Genomic DNA, 20,275 nt, shown 5'->3' on the forward strand with positions numbered 1-20,275 from the left:
TTCTTATGTAGAATATTTCTTCTGCAAGTTAGATTTGACGCGTCGCTTCAGAATCTTCAACAGAATCAGAATCAAAGATCATGGAAGCGAAGAAAGGAGCGGCCGTGTCCGAGTCGGAGCTAAACAAGGTCAGCAAGGAGCTACACGCGACGAAGGGCGCTCGAGAGCATTCAGACTCTCTCGAGTATGACCCGCAGGTGGCTGAAAAGCTCAAGACACTGTTCGAAAAACACGATGGTGACATCAAGACCATCTTCGAGGTGAGAGTCTTGCTACACTGTAGTCCGTAGTGACGAATATCACTAAAGTAGATTCTTATCAACATCGTCAGGAGCTGGACGAGAGTCCACGTAAAGCGCTAAAGCATCCACCTACATCGGCAGCCGAGTTCGGCAAGAAATACGCTCAAGGTTTCTACACGATGGCCGAAGCCAAGTAAGACACGCAAGAAACGCTTGAAAATGAAGCGAACAAGTGCGCTCTCTATGAGTTTAAATACACAATCCATGCAACTATCGCTTAAAAAGGTTATCCACCTACTTGTTCAAGTATCCCGGCACTATCCGCATCTTTTGGAGTGTCCTCTGTTCTGACTGCGCCTTCAAAAAATGAGGTTACAGTTGCATCTTCAGGCTTGGTAGAGGGCGTCTCTGGGTTCTCTGCAATTGTAAGAGCACGTCGAGACGCTGCCACGAGCTCAGCCACAGCGAGTCTGTACTTGGCGTTGGCTTCGATAGCGTACGTCTTTACGGGCGCTTGGATCGCTTCCCATGTCCTCATCGGGTCTCCTGCTTTTCGGTGGAACCCATTGCTCGTAGTCTCCTCTTTCCAGTACCGAACTAGCTCGGATGGACGACTAGAGTCGCGGCTGAATCCCACCTTGGCGTCCGGACGGAACTTCGGCCCTACGGACTTACGGAAGACATCGGTAAACTCCGGTAGAACCACCTCAGTCGGTACTGGTCGAGCGGATAGCGGAGCCTTGGGTACGGTGTCAATTGGTGGCGCTGGCTCTGCTGCCCACGCTGTTGACACCACTGAAGACCGTTGCACTAAGAGCTCAGCTCCGTTCAACCCATCTTCTTTATTCGTCGGTAGAACGGGAGGGCTTAAAGGGATGTCCGTAAGTATAAGTTCTGCTGCAACTTTAGCAGACCCTTCAGTTGGAGGTCTCTGAGCTGGTGGGTCATCAGATGAAGGCTCGGGTTTAACTACATTTTTCCGTCTTCTAAAGCACGAACAGCGACATCGACAGAAGCGGAACAGTGGTCGTAGACGACTCCAAATTGCCAGGAGAATACGACCCACCGTGTTGCGTAGAACCGGTAAAAGAACTCGCACCCAAACAGCGGAAAGCAGGATACCAGCAAGCACCAATACGAAGAGGAAGAACATGAGCATCACGTTCACATGGAGAACTTTGACGATGAAGCCATTCTTGCCTAGTGGGTCAAATGTAGTGGCTTGTGCGACCAGCTTGTTGTACATTTCTTCCGTATCTGTGGCACCGTCCGTACTAAGCCCAAATAACTCAAACACCCAGCCGAGTTTCAGAGTTGGGGCCTTTAATAAATCCGTGTTGCCATACATCCAAGAAGAAAAACCCAAGTGAGCTACCAGCGCCCAGGGTAATAAACCCAGGACAGTTTCACCCAGCGCTTCATCGTACGCTGTTTTGACACTGTAAAGCCACAAAAGTGACAATTTGTCGATCCAGAATGTTGCGGTACACGCTAAAGTTGCGATAAAAAGTAACACCGGAGAGCCCCCGCAGAACACCAGCGTCACGAAGACCGAGTTAAGGACCATAGGATATCTAACAGCCAAGTCGAACTTTGGTCCAGCATACAGCTGATCCATTTTCTCTTGTGTCCGTACAGTCCGACGTGCTAGACAGCGCTTTAAGGGGCTGATTACACACAGTTGCAGCAACAGTATGCATTGCGGCATAATGGCATTGATCAGCATAGTCATCGTGACTCCCATGCCCACAGTCGGGTACCAGTCTCGCTGGAAATCACTGTATTTGCCTCGAAAGAGCTCTCCAAGAACAGGAATGGCACTGAGTGATAGTGCAGCGTTCACTACAAGCACAATGATGGCAGTGTTGAGAAATTGCGCTGCGAACATCTTGAGAGCCACAGCTGAGGCTTTAGCTGACTCACTAGTATGTCGCTCGAAAGACGCAAAGCCTCGTAATGTGGACTTGAGCACGATGTTGACAATGACCACGACAGCGGAGGCGATGACAATAAAAGCATTTTTGGCGAGAAAATCGGTCAAAAAGCCACGACATGGGACATATGTGTTCCACAGTTCTTGAGGGCCATCGATCACTCCAAATTCCGCGATACTGGATTGAAGTTGGGCAGTGCACAGACAATAGAGAGCATGACTCGCCAGATACGTCTCGCAGTCTTCACCAGTTTCTTCGCGAGCAGCGCCACTAAAACATGCAAGCGTGTTGCATTTTGTGTTCGATTTTTCGGAAACACACGGATCTATACAACGATGTAATTCATTGACAGGAGACGTAGGTTTTTCCACCGTGATATCGTTAAAAATTCCATTCGAATACGCAACGTGGTAGCGCGTTTCGCCACTATCTCCCGGTGCGCATGTAGCGTTAACGTCCCACTCGAGGCTCCACGTAGCTTTAGCATCCAGAAAGTCAGGACTGGCGTAGAAAATCTCGGGTAAAGTGGATTCACAGAGTCCAGCGGGAGGTGCCTTATCCTTGAAAGTCTGCTGTGCTGACTGCGCTGCAGAGATGATAACACCCGATAGAAGTAAGAGTAGAAACGTCACTGCGTTCGTAAAACTGCGGCGGAGTCGTCGAGATTGAGCTGTCACTTCGAGATTTTCCCATAAAATATTTGACGGTTCGGGTGCTGCAACCACTGTAAGGGGAAAATTACCGTCGCGAAAACGTAACGTTTTCGGCTGAAATTTACGTGGTAGCCATTGGTCTGACCGTCGATAGTCTTGAAGACATCGACGACGCGACTCGAGGTTGTTGAAGACGACAAACGCGCACTCACAGGCGTTGAGATCGAACGGTTTAGCATCTGGAGCTTTCTTTTTCTTCACTGTCTTGGCTTGCCCTGGTGTACAAGTATTATCTGCAGCTGCTGCTTCCGCTTCTTGCTTCTGTTGCTCCTGCAGTTGTTTATTCGCTTGTTTAAGTGCTTTGAGTTTGCTGGTCTTCTTGGTCATCGCAGCTTGAAGTCGTTCCAGCTTTTTCGTCGTGGCCTGTAACAACAGTTCGTCGGCCTTTTTAAACGTCGATTTCGGCTTCTTGGGGTTCTTTTTTCCTGGAGGTGGTGCCCAGTTCTGCAGAGCAAGTTCAGCCTGCTCCTTCTCTTGCGTGAGGATACTAACGAGAGCTTGGGCCTCGGAGATCTTACGAGTCAGGACTTCCATGGCCAAGAACGTTCTCAATAATCCGCCAGTCGGGTGAGCGATACTTACTTCGGCGATCCATGTACCCAAGTACATGTGATGCTCTTCCTGCTTGGCCACACTGTCATCAAGACGCGGAGTTCCTGGTGGCCCCGTAAGTGGCCTTGACTGGCCCACCGTGCTTGGCCTGGCCGGGCTCAGTTTGCCATGCTGGTCGACCGTACTTGGTCTGGCCAGGCCGGCCATGCTCAGTCGTGTTTGGCCTGTGACGGGCCGCGCTTGGCCGAGGTCATCAGGTCGCCAAAGATGTTCTAGATTGTTGACAACATTACAATTGACGGCTTCTTTGGACAACGAGTGCTTGGTTCGACGTGGCCGTCGTCCCCAGCAGCAACCAAGCCACAAGGGATAGTATATCTCCTCTTGAGTCGGGTCATAGCGTGAGTTGAAGTGCTCTAACACCTCTCGAGCTGTAGCGTCCGGAGGCAAACCACGGACGAAGACCGCGTACTTGGCCGGCGTCAGGTGTTCGTTCTGATGAGCGTCAATCGCACGTCTGGCGTGGCGACGGAACAGAAGATACACGATGAGGAAGACGAAAGAATAGATCGCATCGCTCGACGTCACGATCCAAGCCACTTTCTGTGGGTCGGTTGTGAACGGCGTATTGACGGTAGCGCCGGTACAGTCGATTTCTCCAATGGGGAGACATTGAGTCGGGTCGCTCGCGATGTCTGGGTTCACGCCCTGGTTTCCTAGTGATGCGTAGGCTAGTTGTAGTGGATCTACCATCTTGGCCGTCACACCGTCACCGTAGTAGTTGACTATAATGGCCGGAAGCGACACGATCCCCATCGTAAAGAAGGCCCAACTTAGATACTTGATAAGCAAGAAATACAGCTCCATGCCGATACCTAACGCTGCGATGTCGTTCATATTAGCGTCGAACACAGATTTGTTGCCTGCTGCGAGACGGTCGAGCTTGGCTGTCGCAGCGGCTCGCTTAGCCATGGCCTTGTAGTCTTTACTACTCAAGGAGGCGGCGCGAGGTGAGAGAGGTCGAGCCGATTCAGGTCGCTCCTCGATGGTAGTATCAATACCAATAATCAGGACTGGGGTTTCGACGGGCTGTTCTTGTACGCCATCGTTGATAGTAGGCGGCCTCGGGGTCGTCTTGGTAGATCCTGACGGTGAGGCCTCATTTCGAGCTGTTGGAAGCCTCGAAGTTTGAGAATTGTCTCGAGCTGTAGGTTGTCGAGAAGTGGCTTGCTTTGAATCTAAATTTTGAGGCTCATTTCGTGCTGTAGGTTGACGAGGAGTTGACTCTGTTTCTGACGCTATCGGAGAAATGGGTAGTGCCTGTAATTTCACGGGTAGATGCGTCGTATTACTCAGCAACCGCTTCTCGTCAATCTGGATCGGTGGAGGAGTCTTTGGACGCTCGATCGCTCCAGTCTCGGGGTCATCGGGCACGACAAGTGTTGGTAGCCCTTCCATTGCCGCTTATAATCCGCGGAGCCGCGTGCGTTCAATGTTTGTGCTGGTCTCCTGTTGGTTTCCATCCGGTTTGGTCTAATTTTGACAATATCCGCCACAAATTTAGATGATATACCCCCTCGGGATCTTGGGACTGCGCTGCTCGAAGCGTCGCACAAAGATAAAGCGCTCCCCTCGTCCCGGCTCACTGATTGTTGATTCATGCCTTGCCATCACGCTTAAAGCTCGATGATTCAACATTGAATATTCAACGTAACTTCGATGAGGAAATTCCTAACCGTGAAAGAGCAGGGTATTATTTTCCGGCTGCGTTGGGACGGGAGAATGGGGTGATGAGAAACGACTAAAACGCTGCTCTACTGACTCTAAACCGTTGGCTCGATCTACGGTGCCAGCAACCAAACGGTTGGTGACCTATTCTAAGATGGTTTTCGGCAAGCGAAGAGCGCAAAGACGATTCACCACTCCACCTGAGCAACACAGATTTTAGGACAGACTCAAGGCAACGGTGTCCTCGTCCCAGTCGACATTTATTCACGCGTACGTCCAGCGTGCATCAAGCGGGAGTTGGCATTTAAAATTTCACTCTGTACTGATGATTTGGGCGGTGCTGTGCATCACCGCTCTGGCATTATCGGCTGTGGGGACGGCATTGCTCGTCTTCAAGCTGTATCGCGACTGGGACGTCCGCGCTTCCAGCGTCCAGTGGCTGTTCGCAATCTTTTTCATTTACCAGTGCATCGGCGCCGCAGCCAGGTTGGTCTACTTCATTTGGCTCGCTGTTTACACGACGCAAACAGCAGATACGGACGACGATATCGGAGGAACAAATTTGGTTGGAACGGAGCTATATCAACTTGGAACAAGCGCCGTCCTGAAGCTACGAGATCAACAAAGTGGCTGGGTGACTGCCGCCATTACTGTCGGCGACACGACCCACTTTGGCCTCGCCATTTGGATGTTCCTGTTGGTTTACGAGCTCTCGAAACTCGTTGCGGTCTCCATGGACCGAGGAGATCAACACGAGCGAGCCAAGATCCGGGTGTACGCTTGGGTCGGCCACTTGCTCATATTGCTATTCCTCGCTGCCGACATCGCTCTGGCGGTCGTTTTTTCTGGTTACTCAAGCTACGCGTACATCATGCTCTTGAGCGTCTACGTTCTGCAGACCATTGCACTAGTTTATATGATTGTGACGGTGGTATTTCTTCGAGTCAAGGGCCGTAACTACGAGAGTGTACATGGAAATTTTGAGGCTTCTCCACTGTACCGGCGACTAAAGTGGATCATGCTGGTGTATGCGTTGTTCGTTTTCCAGTTCTATTTCTCGTCGGTTGTCATGTACGCAGCGCCAAGCAAGACTATGCGTCTTTCGAGTTATGCTGGTGCAAGCTTTGTGTTTTATTATCTACGCGGATTTGCTCTCTCGATCGTCACCGGTTGCAGTCAGCTCTGTGTCGTACGAAGCGTGCGCTGTTGTGTTCCTGACGATATCAAGGCGAGATTTAGGCTACGTCGGGATTGCACACCGCTGCCTCGAGGATCCGATGTACCCTACACCAACCCAGTGTTTGTGTTCACTGATATCGAATCTTCAAGTGCGTTATGGGCAATAGGAGACGGTCGGATCATGCAGGAAGCCACTCAACTTCACGATGACATTCTGCGGGGGTCACTAGCTCCGTACCGTGGCTACGAGATCACTACTGCAGGAGACTCGTTCCAACTGGCATTCCATACAATCCAAGACGCCGTGGAGTATTGTCTGGAAGTACAGCTTCATCTACTCAATGCGAAATGGCCAAAACATCTCCACGGACTCGTACCAGCTACCCGAAAAGTTCGGGTTGGGACTAGGACGATATTTCATGGACTACGCGTCCGAATGGGTGTCCATGACGCAGTGAGCTCTGAAGGATCGCTCGTTCGAGACGTGCATGCAGTGACCGGCAAGTTGATTTATACTGGAGCTTCGGAGGCTATTGCCAATGAGCTTGGAGATTTGGGAACTGGTGGACAGATTCTAGTTACAAAGCGCATTGCTGAGTGGCTCACAGATAATTCGACGCGGCTTGCGGTCAAGTTTGTAGTTCGACCTATGGGGGAGTACCCCATTCCGCGGCTGCATACTACGCTGGAGGTTTTTCAGGTTGTACCGAAGTCATTGGCAGCGAGGCTTGAAAGTTTTCACCCGCAGCATGTCGTAGACATCGAACGAGAAGAGTTGCGACTTGGCACTGAAACTCAAACGCACTACATGTGCATCCAGACGCCGACTGGAGACCGAAGTGGACTGTATGATATTAGTGAGGAAGGCTCTTGTTGAAAAAGGATACTGCAGTTATTTATTCCACCATGGAAATGTACCGCAAAGTATAATATACATTTGAATTGGTACCGTGAAATTTGTTGTACCGGTGTGCGGACTCGACTTGCTGCGTGTAATCGCGAACAAGGTCACTTGAGAAAAAAAAACAATTGTGAACAACGCATCATTGGTACACGACGTGTACTACACGTACGGCTGACAAATTCGTGGTCCGTGTAGTGAACTTACGCATCATTTATACCGTACCAATGGTACGTACGGTTGACACCTTACTCCGCACCCCCCCTTGTTTAGAATTTCAGTGTGCAGGAAATGCCGCTTTTTTGATAATGCAAGGTTCCTCTAAGTGCATTTACGGAACCTCGTCCACCATCGATCGCAAGGAGTCGCTATTATCGCTGAGCTTAAACGACGATAACGCACGCTCATCAGAATACATGCACAGTATTACGAACACTCACAACTCAACTTGAAAATCTCACCATAACTTTCAAGAAAATCTAAAGTTGAGAGTCCCAGTACCATGTACCGCGTAATCGTTGGATTTCTGGGAGTCTCACGGAACGTGGAAGCAGCAAAAAGGTGAAAATGTTGATGCTGGTTTTTGGCAGCCAACTTGTAGAATTTCTACAGCTGAGAATTTTTATAACGTTAGAATGTGCACAGCAACACACCACAACCGACCACATTTCATAGAGTTTTTCGAGCCGGCTTCCACTGGAAGGACGCACCGAAGCGAGTGGAAGGCAGCGTGTCGTCCGTGTCGAACTCTGCTGCTGCAAATCATACCCCTATTTCCATGTTGCAAAGTTGTATCGGCACATGTAGGACACGCTTCCTCCAAGGTGTTTCGAAGTGAAAATGGAGTAAAAGCCGCTAGTTCAAGGCCACTAATGCGACTAAGTGCTGGGTCCTTTGACATGCGATGCAGCCATATCACTTGGGCATCTTAGTTTTGGCTTCCTCGAACATCCAGCCGTGTCGATTAGCATCTTCAGGTCCTGTACACATATCGCAGAGCCAGGTGCAGAAAAGAGCATCGTAGCTCTAATATATCATGTATAATGGGGTAATATATATCAAAGGCAAATGCGAACAGGTATTGTATTAAATGGCTAGCAATCATTTCGTTACACTTGGTGACAACGCTTTCTTATCGGGTGTAATGCCGTTCAGGGAATCCTTTGTGGAGCTTGAAAATCAGTACGTCAGTCTCGATATCTCGGTCCAAGCAGCACGCAGTCTCCGATAAAGATTCCTTTAGCCATAATGACCTCGTTGCGACTCCTGGTCGTGCTCTTCTTGCTGGCGGTGACCAAAATTCAAGCGTCTAACCTCCGGAACGGCGACAGCTCCGTCCCGGTCCGAACCGTCTCCGACACCACCGGCAGTTCATCCGACAGCTCCGAGCATAGTTCTGACATCGTCACACAGGACTCGCCTTCCGTATCCAGCACTTCCCAAGAATCAACCGATGGCAAGAACATCGTAGTGGAGGAAGAGATCGACGGCGTCAGGGCGTGGGCGCAGTGCGGCGGACTGTATTATCTAGGCAAGACCAAGTGCCAGCAGCACACCTTCTGCAAGCAGTTGAGCGAGTTCATCTCGGTCTGCTTCCCGGAGTTGAGACCCACGGAAAAAGTCATTCGACTGGAGCTCTAGCGATTCCGTCCTTAGCATAGCTAGTGGTGATATGAAGTTATGAAGTGACTATTCCTAATGTTATTGAAGGCAACAGCCTCGCAGTACCATGTTGGTCATGTCGGTTACGGTGCCGGTCATTTCCCTATTTGCCACGATGCAGCTACTCGGCGCTCTGTCCGTCATGGTGGTCGCAACTGCAGGCACTCAAGACTTAGCTGCAGAAGCTCGTGGGACCAGTCCGGATTCTGGAGCTTCGATTCCGACAGCGTGCCGGCAACGCCAGACCCACTTACACCGGCACCGGTAGCGGTAGCGCAACCAATTGCCAACGGCGTCAAGATGTTCGCCCAGTGCGGCGGGATCTTCTACTCCGGCACCACCGAGTGCTACGACCCCGACGCGTACTGCAAGCCACTGAGCATATACAGCTCCATCTGCTCTCCCAAACCCGCCCCGGAAGTCTGACACAGCGCTCTACATCTACTCCAGTCATCTCGGCGCGATCTTGATCTTTCGGCACGTCCGTTGCCAAACGTCACGCTACCGGAGCCGTCGATCTTCTACTTCAGATCCACAAACTTTCCCCCAAAGAAACGTTACTTTCATTTAAACGCTACTTGTTAAACAGCATCTTACGAAAGTCTTCGTTGCTCTTCGGCGTTACCGGTGCAGTGCCGGCAGCAGGTTCGGTCTTGGTCGCATTATCCTTCGCAGCAAGCTTCCGACGCAGCGCACGTGGCATTAAGCTAGTCGTCGACCCAGTAGGTGGGAGAGCGAGTCGTGTAGACGGCTTCACATGCGGCACATCCCCTCCGGCTTTCCGCTGTTGTTTTTGCTTGTGTTGCTTGTCCTGTTGCTCTAAAATATGAGCAATAGAGAAGCGAGAGGGCTTCATCGTCACTTGGTCGCCTAGTTCGGCTTCAAGTGCAATCACATTGGCAAGACAAAACGCAGCTTGACACGACTCGGCTACTTGTACAAGGCCATAGTTCTTGCGTTTGCCATGACGGTCTTTCAATATGGACACGCGGGTGACCACAACAACCTGGCCTGCTGTTTGCATGGCCCGCTGTAGAGCGACTTGCAGCTGTTCCTCTGAAATTTGATCTTTTGATCCGTCTCGGTTCAAGTTGCCGATATAAAGTGTCAAAGGATCAGGCTTCCAGAAACCTTCACGTGAGGTATTTACCGGTGTAGATACCGATGGCTTCGAGCGCTCCACGCGTAGAGGATGGCCGTGGAGGAGAGCTCCGTCCCGTTTGAGGCCTGCCTCGACACCTCCGTCGTCCGTGAACTGCACGTACGCCATCCCACGTGACTTGACGCGCTCTCCTCGTGTCTTGACCACAAGACGGACCTCCTTTAACGTCGTGATGTCCTTAAATAACGCCTCGACGTCTTCTTTACTCGCTTCTTTCGACACGTTGCATAGGAACAAGGTGTGTGCATTCGTCAGACTGTCGTGGGTCTTCTTCTTCTCTGTCTTCTTTGTATCGTCCACGTTCATAGCTGTCGCCTCACTGGCAGCAGGCTTCGCACGCTTAACTTCGCGTTGTTTCTGCGAGGTTTTCGCCTGTTTAACGCCGTCAGCTTTTCGTTTCTTAGTGTTCTTAACCTTCTTATCATCCGAGACAACACTGGGAACTGGAGGGACTTGAGTTCGGTGCTTGATGTGATACCGTCGAGCGCGTAGATAGCTCATCAAGTCTCCGTTTTCCCGCTCAAAGACAAGCCACGCCTCGGCGAGGACCATGGGAGTATCTTTGACACGTTGCACTGCCTCGTTGAACACCATCTTACGTATACTACTCACCGAGAAGACGTTCATTCGTCGTAGTGCATCCAGGTAGGCCATCCACGTCGCTGTCTGGTCTCCGAGAGACGAGCTCACTGTCTTGTTCCATAGCTCTGTAACTTTTGTTACTTTCATTTCTATCGCCGGTTTTGGTCGCGGGGGGCCAGTCGGTGGCAATAGCGTCCAATAACACTTCGCTTGGTAGTCTGCTAGACGTAGTTTGCCCTCCAGGTAGTCCGGGAACATCCGGCTCAGCACCTCCTGACATTTCGAGAAGACGGCCCCTACCACTTGCTCTACTGTGTTTTCAAGATCCCCGTCAAAATCGATAGCAGCATAACGACGGATGGCGTCGCACCACACCAGCAACACATTAAGCAAGTGATACTGATCCATAGGCGGACGTTCCCTGACCAGCAGGTTGGTACTGATAAACTGCGAAATTTCCATTGTAGCGCCCTGTCGCTCGATCTCAACCAGCAGCTCCGTCCAGGCGCTGGAGTCGAACGGCACATTCCGAACCGCTCTCCGTGCGATGGCCAGTTTGTCCTCATTCTTCGATGTCACATCGTCAGGCTCTAGATACTCCAGATAACTCGCCCAGAGTGCGGGGCTTAGACACAGGCTCGCCACTGCGCGTTCATACAGACACACTACAAGTTGCTTCCGTTCTGCTTCACTCGCCATCAACGGCGCAACACGGTGCTTCACAAAGTTCAGATACTGTAACCACGGCTCCTCTGTCCCGGTCGCTGCTGCGACTCTCGTCTCGAATCCTCGCAGTTTCTTCAGTAGCGGTACGAACAGCTTAGTTTGTCGACTGGAAGCGTCCTTAGACGCTACGCTGGAAGTGTTATCCAGTGTGTTATAGGCGTCCCAAGCTCGAAATTCCGACATAACGAGGTCGTTATGGTCCAGTGGCAACTGCATTTGGCTGCAGAATAAAGATCGCAGCGCTCTCTCCTTCTCTATGTCCTGTGACTTGTCCATCTCGTCGTATTTTTCAGTAACTAGTTCCCGACAGAGAGCCCAGATCTCGTGGCCTCGGGCGAAGTGGGCTCCTACTGTGAGCTGTGCATGATTCATGGCGGTTTGCAGCTCTTTATCGTCTCCGTTCTCTTTTACATAACGCAGATAGTGCAGAGTTAACGACACGGACCTATAGTCTCCTCGTGACAGCTCGAAAAGCTTCTTGCTCTCTGCGACGGAGTCTCCTTTGGCACTGGAATCACTGATCCATTGCATGTACATGTCCTCTGTAAGTGGGAACGCCTTCTGGAAGGTCTTATAGAGAGCTGCACGTAGTGAATGGTATGCTTTGAGCTTGATATCGAGCTCGACAGCGTCTGGAACAGTCTCGGATGTGGGCCAATGCCATGCTATGTGCCCAATTGCTGCAGTATACTGGTCATACTGCACGTCTAGAGGTTTCAGTGTATACAGAATCAGATTGGACTCGTCTTGGCAGCATTGCAGCACATCGGACGAAGTTGTGGAGGCCTGTGGGGCGGTGGGAACAGTCGATGTGGCGGTTGTAGAGTCAATCACGTCGGCCTCGTCCAGTACTTCAACGTTAACGCTGGGGGCGCGTGAGGAAGTGGAAGGCAAGTCGGACACGTCCACCATGTCCTCATCGCTGGAGAAGCCCGAAGACGAGCTGTCGTCGCTGGGGGAAGCCGCACCGCGAGCCATCTTTGGTGGGTGGATTGGGGTGGCAAATTTTTATTGAGGGTTTATTCATTTAGGGTTTAAACTGTTTTGCAATATTTATACCGGCAGGTCCAAATTAGAACGACTGCTGCTACAGATTGCTTTGTAGTCCACACTAGAACGCTGTAAAATTTGACAAATTCTTAGCTTCTATTTATACTTTAATTATCGTTTGTGTGAGATATGATGATTCATAGGAACCATTTAGAGTTATCGAGATAATCGAGCTTAATTGATTTCGCACTTAATCGAAACTGTGACATTTATTGTAAACTTCCATCTAAAAAACTGTAAAACCACCCTTATTCAATTGCTTTTAACAAGAGCTTTAAAAAAACACTTGAATTTTTTATAAAATTGAAAAAATATTGAACTCACAACATTAGAAGTCGTCAATAGTGGTTCTCACAGTTGGCAGGTAGGTTTGAACAGCCAATCACATCAAACCTTCCTGTCCTGTTTTTTTTCAACTAAAACCTACTCGGAAAACTCGGTAGGTTTGGCCAAGAAGTGAAGGTATAATGTTATTGGTGCAAACGACCAGGAAAAGGTTTGATTTGATTGGTTGATTCAAGCAGAAATATTTGTTCAGGGCTCCATTTCCCAGTTTTGACGACGTCTGGACGACCCAGGTAGCGGTGGGAGACTATCGCGCAGTAGAACATATCGTCTTCGTTTTCGTCGCTCTTGCTTCCCTGGCCACAAAGCAGATAGCTTAGAGCTGAGTGCTGTAGGTGCAGCAGCAGCGCTGCTCGTAGAGATCGCCCCATTCTCACCTTCAGCGCTCACTTACCAATGAAGTCACTGGCTGCAACTGTCAGTACGCTGCTCACAGTTGAACAATGAAGGTTTGATTTGATTGGCTTACGAAACCTTCGTACCTTCTAAGCGTGAGAATCACTAATGTTAGCAGCAGTTAGATCTTTTTTCTTTTGACGGCTCGCCAGAATTTGTTTTTATCCAATCACAATGCGGACGATTGACCACCCCATTCAGCTGTCCGCAGCAGCAAAAGCTTTTTTTCTGTGGTGATGCCACGCCACAGTACTAGACAGCTTACTCTTCGAGAGCTGCACATCGTCGTCGAAGAAAGGAGCGCTTCGTCGGTCCTACGGTATCTTGTTGATGCGGACGACTCAAGTGAAGTCGAGCTGGCCCTATCCTACGCACAACCCTAAGAGAACGTGCTAGATCTCGGTATGTCGACAGACCAACTAGCTACAGGCGTCGAAAGGACCACTGGAAGTCTTTACTATTTGATACGGAGTGTCTGAATGCTGATGAATTTCTTGAACACTTTCGCCTAGAGAGAGAGGCATTCTTCCGCCTCGTCGACTTGGTAAAGAATGATCCTGTCCTCATATCCAGAAGGAATTGCTCATTTCGTGGGTCTGCTGAGCTTCACCTCATGATATTGCTGAAGTGTCTAGGAAGTTATGGCAATGACAACACCTGGTCTAAGCATGGAGTCTTTTTCGGTCTTGGCAAAGGTACTATCGGAAGATATCTACGTCGTGCAAGTAAGGCGGTACTGGCATTGGAGAGTAGCACAATTGCATGGCCAGACCAAATGGAACGTACTCAAATTTCGCGGCGAATTCATCGTTCATATGGTTTTGTTAATTGCATTGGAGTAGCTGATGGTACACGTTTTCCTCTAGCGTTCAAACCACAAACGAAAGGAGAGGCGTACTACACTAGGAAATCTCCTATGCGATCAACGGGCTTATAATTTGCGATGATATTGCCAGGGTACGACACATTGTTGTGGGGTGGCCCGGCACAGTGCACGACAACCGTGTCTGGAGAAATAGCCCGCCAAATCGAAGTAAGAGTACGTATTTCAGACCCAGAGAGTATATACTTGGAGACTCAGCATTTCAACCATCACAAACAATGATTCCAGCCTTCAAAAAGCCAGTCGGCTGTATTATGAGTGGAGAACAAACATATTTCAACTGCAAATTGGCGTCGATAAGAGTTAAGTCGAAGCATTGCATAGGCTTGTTGAAGACAAGGTTTCAATACCTTAAGGGCATTCGTTCGAAGATGAAAAAGAAACGACATCTACGCAAAGTAATTCGGCATATTACTCGTGCATGTATACTGCACAACCTACTCATTAGTGAGCCAGCTCCCGACGAATGGCAGGTGGATATACAAGCGAATGGTAGGAGTGACTTGGATCTTTCAGCGGACGATGAGCTGAGCATGCCGGTAATTAACGCATCTGACGGAGAAGGGCAACGGCATCAGCTCCTAGCGTACTTACTCGAGCTTCGTGGATAGCTGCCATCGGAAGAGGTAATGCCAGATCGATATCTTCCTGTGAGACCCCTTCCTGTTCAAGCTTTGTTCGCTCTCGAAGCAATGTGACGAGACGCTGTATACGCCAATGTTCAGCCTCTTCCCGCAATTTTTGCGCATGCGCATTTGACTCTGCAATACGAGCCTCTGCCTCTTCAACCTTCATTACCCTCTGTTTGCGTAGGGTCAGCTCTTCACTTTGAATAATTAGCTTTTTCTGCTCAATATATTATTTGCTGACTGAGCTGTTTCTCCTTGAGTGACACGAGGGCTGAGTGGTCAGCAGTAAAAACACGCCTATTCTTTGAGCTGGTGTTTGCGTTTACGATGCACGCCAGTGCACCCCCTTTTCGTTTATGAACCATTCTTTGAGCTATTCCGGTTGTTGCTGCGGGGGCGGGGCTTGTATTTTTCATGGTGCTTGTGAGGTTCTGCTCGCGTTGCTGTCGGGGGCTAATTAGAGCGCTGTCACATAAATCAGTACTGCCACCAGCTCTGGTTGATTCTACGACTTCCTCCGAAGAAGAGCTATCGCTATCGCGATCGCTGTATGTGAATCCTTCTTGAGTATTCAAAAGTAGCGGGTGTGTACTAGGATTATCGTCCATAACGGGCTGCAGCTCGTAAGAACTTGGGCATCTTTGTAGTATTATTGCTCGTAAATCCCTCTCCGAACCCACACCTTGGTTAGTGTTGGCTAACCAGTCAGAAGCCAAACGGAAGCTGGTCTCAAGGCCGAGGATCTTGTTCATCACGTGCTTCGGTGTTCTTACAGTGGACACCCCACTGTCTACGATAGCATCCACAGCCTCAGTTGCTAGCGTTTGCTTGGTCTCACCACTTTGCCCTCTCCTCCTGTGTAGCGGTTGTAGTTGTTTCTGTCCGTTAGCCACTTAATCAATACACTTAGAGAGCTGACGCTTGAATCTGGGCCATCATTGTGCCACGGAACCCTCTTCTTAGAGGACTGATCTAGCCTACGGGCCTTTACAACAGCATGATGACAACGTTTTCCGCAGACGCTACTGTCGAACGATTCCTCGGCCCCGAACGTTGTGAGCATTGCAGCCAAGCAACTGCGATGCATGCTGTGCTCACATCCGTCATTCCCACACGATAGTAATGCCGATTCGTCAGTTGTAGCCGCAACGCGACTGCATGCCTTCCACTTGCACGGCGCCATTTAGATCTGCGAGTGGATCTGCGACTGTTCTCCTGTCGCAGATCGGCGAAAACAAATGTAGCTGCTGCTACCCGACTTGCGCGATTTATGATTCTGGACATTAATTTGTTTTCACCCAATCGGAGCGTCGGAAAAAAGTTTGACTTGCTGCGGCAGAAAAAAACTAACTGCTGCGAACATTGACTACCCCTATTCCTAAACGTATCGTAATTTCGAGGGCCCATAAATGGAGGTAATATTTTTGAGCGACCACAACTTCTTCAGTTTTAAGCATTCTGTAGCTCAACAGATGCCCCGCTTTCGTTTAGAGTGCGCAAATCGCGATTTGTACTTAGGTTCGAAAGTATCATTTGTTTTGGGTAATTAATATTATTAATAATTACTAGTCTAGCGGATGCGCCCGAATATAAGCCCCCTTCCGAATAGTGTCCTATGGAGTGCTACATGCCTGCACTATTAAATACAAGCCTCTCCCGAAAAGAGTCCTTTTACAAACGACCAAACCTGTCATTACAAACTTACTAACCATTCATTATACAGAGATAAAAAATCCCGGAAAAAAAGTTGCCCCCACTTTTGGTCTGGAAAGGAAAATATTCATTTCGTCTTTTGAAAACAAAGTCAGGGCCACTTTTCGTCGCACACCAACCCCAAGCTTGGGCTGATAGCGAGCTGCTCAAGAAGTGGATTGATGTGGCTATTCCATTTGTGATGAACGGTGAACGTAAATGCTTGGTTTGGGACAGCATGGGAGCCCCCATATCGAAGGCTGTGAAAGCTAGGTGCTCTTCGACAAGTGCCCGATGTGTGTTGTACCTGGTGGCCTCACGCCTTACTTGCAAGCTGTTGATATTGGAATCTATAAGAGTTTCAAAGACCTGCTGTACATAGTAATTAAAGCTTAGAAAGAGTCAGACCAATAAAGTCCTCACCCGTATAAAGTCCTCTCTGTCACTTTCGAGTGGCACTATTAAATATAGTCCGGACTCTAATAGGGCGCATCCGTTACTGTAGTAGTTATGTTAGTAACTTCACCAGAAACAAATTAACATTTACATTTAACGTTTATGTAATAAGATATGACCCGCATCGTAAGTGCCGTTGGAACGGAAAACTGGGACTGTGGCCACTGACGGAGAAAAACATCGCCTAGTGAAGCAGCTGTAACCGCCCCAAAGGAGCTGTGTGCACATGCAATATAGAAGTGGTGAATCGAGCCGTTTACAAGGACTTTCTTATCCGATTGGTTATTCCTGCTATTAAGAAGCATTGGCCTTATAGAGACCGACGGCGCCCAATCCTCATCCAACAGGATAGCGCTAAGCCCCACGTGTCTTCCCTGGACCCTGACATTGTTGCTGCGGGGTGTGAAGATGGGTGGTGCATCCATCTACTGTGTCAGCCTACCAACTCGCCGGACCGTACCGTACTGGGCCTTGGCCTCTTTAATACAATCAAATCATCCAAAACCGCATGCCCATCCATGGAATCGACAATCTCATCTAGGCTGTTTAAGATGCGTACGAAGACATGAGTGCCGACACACTGGGCAGCATATTGCTGACTTTACAGAGCTGTATGATATGCGTGCTTCAACAACAGGGTGGGAATCAATATACCTTGCTACACCTAGGAAAAGACAAGCTGTGGAGGAAAGGTCTTCTTTCTCGAGTACTAGAATGCAAAAGTATCTTGTACGACAGAGCCAAGACAAAGCTTAGTGAGGCTGGCCGTCCAAGTCTCATCTTCTTTGAGTCTAAAATTAAGTAATACATGTTAAAGATGATCTGATTGATTTAACAAAACAAAACTAGTTGCTTTGAACCAATGTTTTTTATATACCATCCTGTAGCATACTATCCATCGTTTCGGACCAGATGTAGTACTAGCTCAGTGCAGTGTATTTAGTTAATAATTCGCTACATAAAAATGCGATAACGTGCAAATGAATTGACATTATACTTCAGCTACTGGGTGTCTCGGGAATCCTTTTCAAAGTTGCAAACAACGCACTCTAAATCAATTCAAGCCCACACCGGCATGGTTCATTAAAAAAAATGTGGCATTTTTCACTGGCGGTGATATAACCTTCACGAAAGTCGGTTAACCACAACGTTCAGTGTTGTTTTAGAGACCCCGTGACTCCAACGTCTAGAAGCTGGCAAACGGCCGTGCGGCTTGTAGGCAGTGGGCACATGGTGGCGTGTGCCTCCCGTATATATATATCCTCATTTCCCTCTTTCGACACGTGGCAATCGAAATTGTAGGCAAGAAGGACAGAAGGTGCGTCTATTTCGAACCTTAGAAGCTCGTTAACATACAAACTATGCTATCCACCCAGCCGTTTTCTTAAGCCAGTAGACGTGACCTTGGTCCTACGAGTAAGTCTGCAGCTCGTCCTTCTCAATGGACCCACCAGGCTTTCCTTTGACGATAAATATAATTAGTCATTTCTTACCTAAAAAGCAAGCAAGTTAAATTAAAAAAAATCACGTACCGTCGGCTCGAATTGACACCACCGCGGTTAGTCTTGCAGATTGTTTCTCGGTACACTTGACCTTGGTGGAGCCTTGCGAGCTCTTTTAGCTAAACTGCATTTTGATAGAGTGTCGAAATAAATTGCGGTCTCGTCCACGTTGTAGATGGTGAAGTGTGAAAGACGGCTTTCGTGTTTTTCCCAAAACGCTGTCGCGAATTTTACTCACGTTTCCTCTAAATCAACCGCTGGCTTCTTCGTGTGCTGAGCTACCTGAACTGTACAACCATGACTAAAAATCGCTGTAAATGTTATCAAAAACATTATATATAATGTAGATTACATCAACAAAACACACCGTTTGGAAAAACGCTGAAGCAAGCGCATGATTACATTGTCAGCAGAGATGATAGTCTTCTTACCCGTCACCTAATTGTTAACCAGCGTATGTGGCTTGGTTTTGTGTACTCTAGCATCATGGTAGTGTGGCCTTCATAAAGGCCAGGGGCCCGTGGGAGAACGGAATTAGCTCCTTTCAGCCCTACCCTTTTAGCAGCTTGCTTGTTTGGGCTTCTTCAAAACTGAAAACGACTGCTTGCTGGGCTACCCAATCTTGTACGGTGCGCTACGGGTAGATCAGGAAGTCGGCGGAAGACGTCGCGCCAATTTCAAACACAAGGTGAATCGCATCACGTTTCTCACGGGTCGTATACGTGCGCTGCTTTGAGGGCCTTGTTGCGGTTGGCATTGGAAAATGAAAAGTGAGCGCGAAGACCAGACCACGCGTCGCACACTTCGCGCCAAAACGCTTTGTTTACAAACCAGTCACTAAAATTGAAAATACGATTGAGTAATTATAAAATATGCAGTTCTTCAGTTGGTCTACGATTAAAGTTATTCTGATTTAGGATATAATTTCATATGATGGATTGCGTTGTGGCGGATTGTATAGTTACGGGGCTTTTACCGATGTTGTCTGTAGCTACCAAAGAGCGCATCTAGGAGGAGAAAAAAACACCACTAATGTATCAGCGCACTCGGGGAGCTCGGTTGTGCTATCAAAAGGGGTATGACGATAAGAACAAGCGAAAACAAAAAAAACACGAACCCAACCCAAGTGAAAGGGAAACTAATTTGAAACCGAACGTAGATCTGTCCGAAAATATAGGACCAGGTCGCACTTAGGTACGTTCCGAGATATACATCCACGTGATTCATCGTAAAGCTGGCTGCGCCGATATACAAATTTGTAGCTCAGGTCTTACCCCTGCATCAATTGGCGCTGTTTATTTAAATTTTGCGGCGAAACTGGTTTTAGTGTTTTTTTTATTGCGATAAAGCCGTTTTATTAATGTTGTTTGTTAGCAGCTTCACCGCAAAAAAACAGCGCTATGCAGACAGGAGATGACCTGAGCTAGTTAAACCTCACCGTGGACCAACATCACCGACCACCCCTTAATCTTCTGTAATTTGTAGCGCCATCTTTCCAGTCACAGTAGCCAACACCACATTGATTGTTTTATAGGAGACGGCTGACTGTTCCAGGTTGACTCGCGCGTGATATATTGAGCACCGATGAGTGTTGTTGATCGTCATGCTAAAGATAGACACGACGGTTCATCGTTGTATTGACGACGCGTCTTAATTAATCCGATTGGTATTTAGTATCAACTTTGCTTACTAAACCTGGCATGGTAGATTTTCACGCCATTGACTTAATTGCCAACTTAGTTGCATAACTAATTACCTTCAAAGTGACATCAATTGGCTCATATGAGCAATTGGAGGCCATATCACTGCAGTCAAATCGCCAAATTAGAGTGATGCTTAGACGGTTGTTAAAATTCTTGGCCGTCAGGTCGGTAGGTCGTCTGACGCAGTAGGTGGCTAAACGCAAAATATAGTGAGATTCCAACATATCCTTACCAAACT

At 48.6% G+C, this 20,275-nt stretch overlaps 5 protein-coding genes across 5 annotated transcripts; 3 read left to right on the plus strand and 2 right to left on the minus strand.

The window, feature by feature from the left end:
• Positions 1-614: 614 nt before the first annotated feature.
• On the minus strand, positions 615-4,899 carry PITG_04112 (uncharacterized protein; the record flags this gene model as incomplete). The annotated part of the gene is made up of 6 exons (XM_002905773.1): positions 615-696; positions 743-981; positions 1,036-1,059; positions 1,102-1,173; positions 1,216-3,504; positions 3,673-4,899. 6 exons carry the CDS (start codon positions 4,897-4,899, stop codon positions 615-617), a joined length of 3,933 nt encoding a protein of 1,310 aa, XP_002905819.1.
• Positions 4,900-5,494: 595 nt separating this feature from the next.
• Positions 5,495-7,140, plus strand: PITG_04113 (uncharacterized protein; the record flags this gene model as incomplete). The annotated part of the gene is made up of 2 exons (XM_002905774.1): positions 5,495-7,082; positions 7,124-7,140. The coding sequence occupies 2 exons, from the start codon at positions 5,495-5,497 to the stop codon at positions 7,138-7,140; spliced, it is 1,605 nt and encodes a 534-aa protein (XP_002905820.1).
• A 1,308-nt stretch (positions 7,141-8,448) lies between these two features.
• PITG_04114 (small cellulose binding protein, putative) lies at positions 8,449-8,960 on the plus strand (the record flags this gene model as incomplete). Its single annotated transcript, XM_002905775.1, has 1 exon — positions 8,449-8,960. The coding sequence occupies one exon, from the start codon at positions 8,498-8,500 to the stop codon at positions 8,888-8,890; it is 393 nt and encodes a 130-aa protein (XP_002905821.1).
• Positions 8,961-9,460: 500 nt separating this feature from the next.
• PITG_04115 (uncharacterized protein) lies at positions 9,461-12,359 on the minus strand (the record flags this gene model as incomplete). Its single annotated transcript, XM_002905776.1, has 1 exon — positions 9,461-12,359. The coding sequence occupies one exon, from the start codon at positions 12,357-12,359 to the stop codon at positions 9,486-9,488; it is 2,874 nt and encodes a 957-aa protein (XP_002905822.1).
• Positions 12,360-13,410: 1,051 nt separating this feature from the next.
• Positions 13,411-14,753, plus strand: PITG_04116 (uncharacterized protein; the record flags this gene model as incomplete). The annotated part of the gene is made up of 3 exons (XM_002905777.1): positions 13,411-13,897; positions 14,529-14,594; positions 14,667-14,753. The coding sequence occupies 3 exons, from the start codon at positions 13,820-13,822 to the stop codon at positions 14,751-14,753; spliced, it is 231 nt and encodes a 76-aa protein (XP_002905823.1).
• Positions 14,754-20,275: the final 5,522 nt, after the last annotated feature.

This window comes from Phytophthora infestans, genomic scaffold (assembly GCF_000142945.1).
Source record: "Phytophthora infestans T30-4 supercont1.5 genomic scaffold, whole genome shotgun sequence".
NCBI classification, from domain to species: Eukaryota; Oomycota; class Peronosporomycetes; order Peronosporales; family Peronosporaceae; genus Phytophthora; species Phytophthora infestans.